Genomic DNA, 5,851 nt, shown 5'->3' with positions numbered 1-5,851 from the left:
ACCAAAAATCCGGCCCTTAGCTACAATTTGGCCCAACAGTTTCCAAAAAGTTATTGCAACAGACTTCATGCATGCTATTCTAAAACATTCTTGTGACTATCAGGTTGCGTCCAGCCATCAGGTCCAAGTACTACGCTTGGGCATGCTGGCTTTCCCGCAGAAATATTGGCTTCTATAGCAGAAAGCCTGATTGAGGAAATGTACTGAGGGAGCCATACATGCCATAATAAGATTGAAGCCAAAAAGCCGCGGCCTGTGGTTGTGCCATACTTTTATGACCGGTCCCACCGGATAACGAAGGTGGCTGCGAAATGCGGCATCCCGGTGGCATTTTCGGTGCCTGGTAAGCTTCCGCGTGTGTGCAATATCGTGAATGGTGCTGCCAAGAAAGGCTGCGCAACAAAGCACACTACACCTTTCAAGTAGTACTGAGTAGCTGTGGTGTACATTATCCCACTTTTATGCGGAAAATGTTGGTCAGACCGGCTGATACATCCACGCAAGACTTAGAGAGCATCGTGCAGCTGTTAAGTCATTGACGGGGGCGGACATTTGCCACATCGCTGCGGGCAGTGCTCATGCATGGCTGACTAAAGAGCACGTGCGTCCTGCGCAGCCTTTTCAATGCAGCAAGCTACACAAATATTGCAGGTCCTAGGGAGTTATCAACAAAACTGACAAACTCATGATGGTCGGGCATGACAAGGAAAAAGCGCATCTCAAAGGGTGCTGGAACCGTTTTCAGTGACACCTGCGCCTTCTGCTTCTTTTCGTGTGTTTCTGTGCAAGCATGTGTGTTGTTCTCTTTTCTTCATTAAGCCCTTAAGTTGATGTATTGTGTCTGTCCAGTCTATGTCTCTCTTCTCTGTGTTCGCGTTCCTCGGCGCGTCTTATGATATCGAGGTTCCTGTAGTTCGGTATTTATGATTGATGTAATGATAGACTCACAGCACAAGCCAAGTGTTGTAGAGATACAAGCTGTATTTTGGCTGCCAGAATTGTTCACAGGGTAATAAGATGCGCATACTAGGAGGGCTTTTTTGGTTGACTGGCACAACCTATACCTTTTTCTGCCCTTGCTGAAATACTCTATTTGGGCTGACTGAAACTGCTTATCTGGCTTTTTATTTACTACCAAATTATTGTGTATGCGGGATGTTTGTATGCGTTTGTCAGGACCATGGTAGACGTAATGACATGAGCAGCAATCTGCTCAAGAAAAAAATGGCTGTGGCTTAGCTAAGGTTAAGCCCAGGATGCGAAGCATACTAGCCTTTATTTTAGTTGTTGAACCACTGTTTAGCCTGGTGAACTGCTGTTGCTTGGCTATATTTGGCTCGGCTAGTAGAAGAAACAACTCATGCGTTACTCTGCTTCGCCTTCAAGAGTGGAACGCGACAGCGTTCCCGTCGACCCGCCAAGGGGTGTAAGACAATGGGCTACGGCGCAGCGACTACGCGCCCCGCATCGGATGCGGTGAGCGTCGAGTAACGCAGCGTTCGGCGCGGCAATGAAATGTGCGCCTGAGCAAGCGACGCACGCCTGAGCCTTAGAAACAGCTCGTTTCTAAGGCAACACCGCATTCACTAGAGGCGCTTTTGTACCGCTTCGAAGCATCGTACTCGTGGCTCAGTCGACTTCCTATTCAGCCACCGAGGTGAGCGGACGCGGAATGTCGGGCTCTTCGCGAGCGGCTTCAGCGACCCTTTTGGGCCGCGGTATCAGGTCAACTGAAAAACCAGGTCAGGACTACCAAATGATTTTACCAACGCTGCCAACAGGTGCGTCCGTTCTGCATACGGTGTTTTTACATGGTGACATTAAGGCGAGGCCTTACAGAGTGGAACATTTTCGAGACGCTCTTACACGGCTGTCTCTCATGCCGGAAGTGGTTGCACTGGGTGCTTATCAAATGAACCATCTGTGGGCGGTGACTTTCAAGGACGAAGAAGGGAAAAAGAGGATTATCGCTGCAGACGCGTTTGATGTCAAGGACTACCGCTGTGTGGTCGTCGACCCGTGTGACAGAGGCGTCCGTATCAAGCTCTACTGGCTCCTTCATGGTGTACCTGACGACGACGTTCGCACTGCCTTGTCGCCTTTTGGCAAGGTGACTGAGATCACCAGGGACAGGTGGCGGGTACAAGGATGCGTTGACAAAGGGTCAACCACCCGTACTGTCACTATTAAGCTGAAAGCAGGCGTCACCACTGAAGACTTGCCCCACCAGCTGCGAGTGGCGGAAGATGTTGCGCTCGTGCACGTCCCTGGCAGAGCTCCCCTCTGCCTCCGATGCCGTGGCATCGGGCACATACGACGCGAGTGCCGGGTGCCACGCTGTGGGCTTTGTCGTCGTTTCGGCCACGACGAGACCCAGTGCGTCCGAACCTATGCCACAGTGACAGGCCCGGCATTGAAGGAAGATGTCACAGATCACTTGATGGACGTGGTCGACGCAGTGGAAGCCGCAGGCGAAGGGAAAGAGACCCAGTCCTCGGCGTTAACGCCCCTGAAGAAGGCAGTGACTGTTAATGAAGACGAGTCATCGGACGGCTGGAAAGACCCATGGTATGACACGGTGGAACCAACTAACTCAACAGAGGTCGAGGTAAAAGAGGCCAAAGATACGTGCACATCAACAGAAGTGACGACCGGCGAACAGCATGACACTGATGACACCGTGATGGCAACGTCAAGTAGTGCACCTGCTAAGAGGCTTCACGAAGAGGCGGATGAGCAAGAGGAAAAGGATCAAGAGACTGCGAATGATGAGCCTCCTCCGAAAGCTACCCCGGGACGCCGACCTGCGTTCAAGCCCAAGCCCGGCGTTTCAGCCAAACGCCGTTCTACAACCCAGACGCCTCCGCGTTAGCGCAGGCGTTCCTGGGTTAGAAAAATTGTTGTTAGGGTCTGTGGACTGGGGTTTGTGGGCAGGATGTGCGTCGGCCGTCGTCATTCGGCTATGAAGTCCAGAAAACCATGGTCCGCCTCCGTAGACCGTCGAGTCATCGCAGCAGCTGTGAGACGGACGATGTGTGGTAATTGGTTTAGTTTCTCCTCCCGTTAAATGGTAGCTAATTTTTCGACTGGTCTTTGTGTCGCGACGTTGAACGTGCGTGGACTTAGCGGGCGCAGAAGGCAATGCCAAGTTAACCGTATTCTTATTGAAAATAATATTGACTTATTGGCCATTCAAGAAACAAAAATTGCAACTGATGAATGCACGGAGCAAATGGTTAACGTTTTCCGCCCTAGATATACCGTAAGTGTATGTCATGCGGCGGGTAGGTCTGGGGGCTGCCTTATTCTTTTGCGTAGCAGTATTGCTGTAGTTGAAGCCGTCACCTCATCCCAGGATGGTAGAATGGTCCTCTGCGATTTTACTTTTTCAGAGATGCCTTGGAGGGCTATATGTGTTTATGCTCCGAACGTAGCACGGGAGCGGGAAGTATTTTTTGGTGATATTCAGCAGTACTTGAATTGTGAAAGACATGTCATATTACTGGGTGATTTTAATTGTGTTTGCTTTCCAGAAGATAAATCTAAGTTGACTAGTGTTTGTGATAAAAGTGCGTTGCTTTTAAGTTCGATTGTAAGGCAACAAGAGCTTGAAGACATTGGTTATGTGTTGTCAAGCGGAAATCGTACCATGTATACGCACTATCAAGGTCAATGTCATGGCAGGCTAGACAGAATTTATGCTCCGTTAACCCTTGTACCGTTATTTTCAAGTTATCAAGTGCTACATGTTAGTTTTAGCGATCATTGCCTCGTTATGTCAACCATAGGAAAGAAACAAAAACCATCGAAATTCAGCTGGGACTTATGGAAGCTAAATGATAAGCTTTTGCAAGACGACGTTTTTCAAAAAGCAGTTCAAGAAAAGCTCGAAAATTTGCTCAGCATAACTACGTCAGCGTTCTTCATTGCAGAATGGGAACTCTTCAAAAGAGACGTTAAATTAACCGCGATTGAAAGAGCATGCGTAGTCTATCACAAAGAAAAAGAGCGTGAGAAGGAATTACACCTTAGGCTAAAATACATGCTCACCGCAGAAAGCTCTTCGCCTGGCTTATTTTCGAAAGAAATCAAAGAAGCTAAGTCGGAACTTTAAGTCATGGATGAAGAAAAGTACAGGGGTGCGATATTAAGGGCAAGGGCGGAGAGCTTATGGATGGGGAAGACGCCTACCAAGCGAGCAATAAGTGACGAGAAGAAACACGCTGTTTCCAAAGAAATAACAGAAATAACTTATCAAGGGGAAGTCACTAGTGATGTTGGAATTATTGAACACGCTTTTGAGTCTTATTATGAAAGTTTGATGGGGAAAAAGACATGTGATATCGAAAGGTATAGAACTGACTTCTTGCCATTAATGTCAACATTGTCAGACGAGGTCTGTGAAGCGCTTGACAGACCAATAAGCCTTTCAGAAGTGGAGGATGCGATTGATGAACTTAGTCCCGGCAAGTCACCGGGGCCTGATGGTCTGGGAGGAGCTTTCTATAAGTGCTTTAAAAGTGAAATAGCTGTAGCATTACATCGCGTGATAAGGGAGATGTACGAGAATAAGGAAGCACCTCCTTCTTTTCGGACGTCGCACGTTATTTTAATTCCTAAAGCAAAAGATCCTGCGCGACTTGTGGCGGTTGAAGCCTACAGACCCATAAGCTTGACGAATACGGACTACAAAGTTTACACTAAAGTACTGGTGCGACGATTGCAGACCGTTATAAAAGAACTTGTGGGCCCCCATCAGACATGCGGAATCAAAGGCAGATCGATCTTTTCGAATATACATACTGCAAGGACCATACTGGAATGCTGCGATGAAAGAGAGGACAAAGTCGCTATGATACAAATTGACCTTGAAAAGGCTTTTGACAGAGTCGTCCATGATGTCATATTTTTGCTCTTAGAACATGTTAAAGCCGGTGCAGTGATAACAGATGGAGTAAGAATGGTGTACAAAGATTGCACTGCAAAGTTAGTAATTAATAGGAAATTAGGCGCCAGTATAAAAGTGGAGTCATCAGTAAAACAAGGATGCTGTTTGTCACCTCTTTTATTTGCCTTGTATTTGGAGCCTTTCTGTTTGAAAATAATTAAAAGCCAATCTATTCGTGGGTTTATCTACGCAGGAATTGAGACTAGAGTTCTGGCTTATGCAGATGACGTGGCAATTTTTTGCCGTGATACAGAAAGCGTGTATAACACTATGAAAGAGGTTGTTTCTTTTTGCGCCGCAACTGGAAGTGTTGTCAGCTGGACTAAGTGCCTAGGCTTATGGCACGGCAGCTGGACACAGGTACCCGAGTATTTTTGCGATATGAACTGGAGCGTTACCCCTGGAAAATATCTTGGGGTGCCATTACAACATTATCGTGACAGTGCCGCGTATTGGATCGAAGAAGTAAAAAGAGTTGTAAAGTAAAGATGAGACAGAAAAGTGGGGCGGGCATAATTTTTCGATGTTTTCAAGAGCTAGTGTTTGCAATTTGTTTTTAGTTGCAAAGGTGTATTATGTACTACAAGTGTTATGCATGGCAAGGATTTCGGTGCAGAAACTTCACAGAGTGTTTGCAGTATATATATGGGGATCCACTTGGGAGAGAACTAGCCGATGTAACTTGTTTCATTCGGTGAAGAATGGAGGACTAGGATTAACACATTTGTTTTTGAAACAGATTGTTAGTAGGTTCTTTTTCTTAAGGGACCAAAGTGATATATTTCTGCGTACTGTTATTCAAGTGAGATTGAGTTCTTCTTTGCCTGAGTGGGTTGTCTCATCAACAAATGAACGTACTCGAACACCAACTGGCTTTCTGAGGGAAGTTGTTATGTCCTTTTC

At 46.9% G+C, this 5,851-nt stretch overlaps 1 protein-coding gene across 1 annotated transcript; it reads left to right on the top strand.

Moving 5' to 3' along the window:
* Positions 1–1,668: 1,668 nt before the first annotated feature.
* LOC126540238 (uncharacterized) lies at positions 1,669–2,872 on the top strand. The gene has a single exon (XM_050187042.3). The coding sequence runs from the start codon at positions 1,673–1,675 to the stop codon at positions 2,870–2,872; it is 1,200 nt and encodes a 399-aa protein (XP_050042999.1). The 5' UTR covers positions 1,669–1,672.
* Positions 2,873–5,851: the final 2,979 nt, after the last annotated feature.

The sequence above is a fragment of the Dermacentor andersoni genome, chromosome 3 (genome assembly GCF_023375885.2).
Source record: "Dermacentor andersoni chromosome 3, qqDerAnde1_hic_scaffold, whole genome shotgun sequence".
Lineage (NCBI taxonomy): Eukaryota > Metazoa > Arthropoda > Arachnida > Ixodida > Ixodidae > Dermacentor > Dermacentor andersoni.
This window is presented reverse-complemented; position numbering and strand designations above follow the sequence as displayed.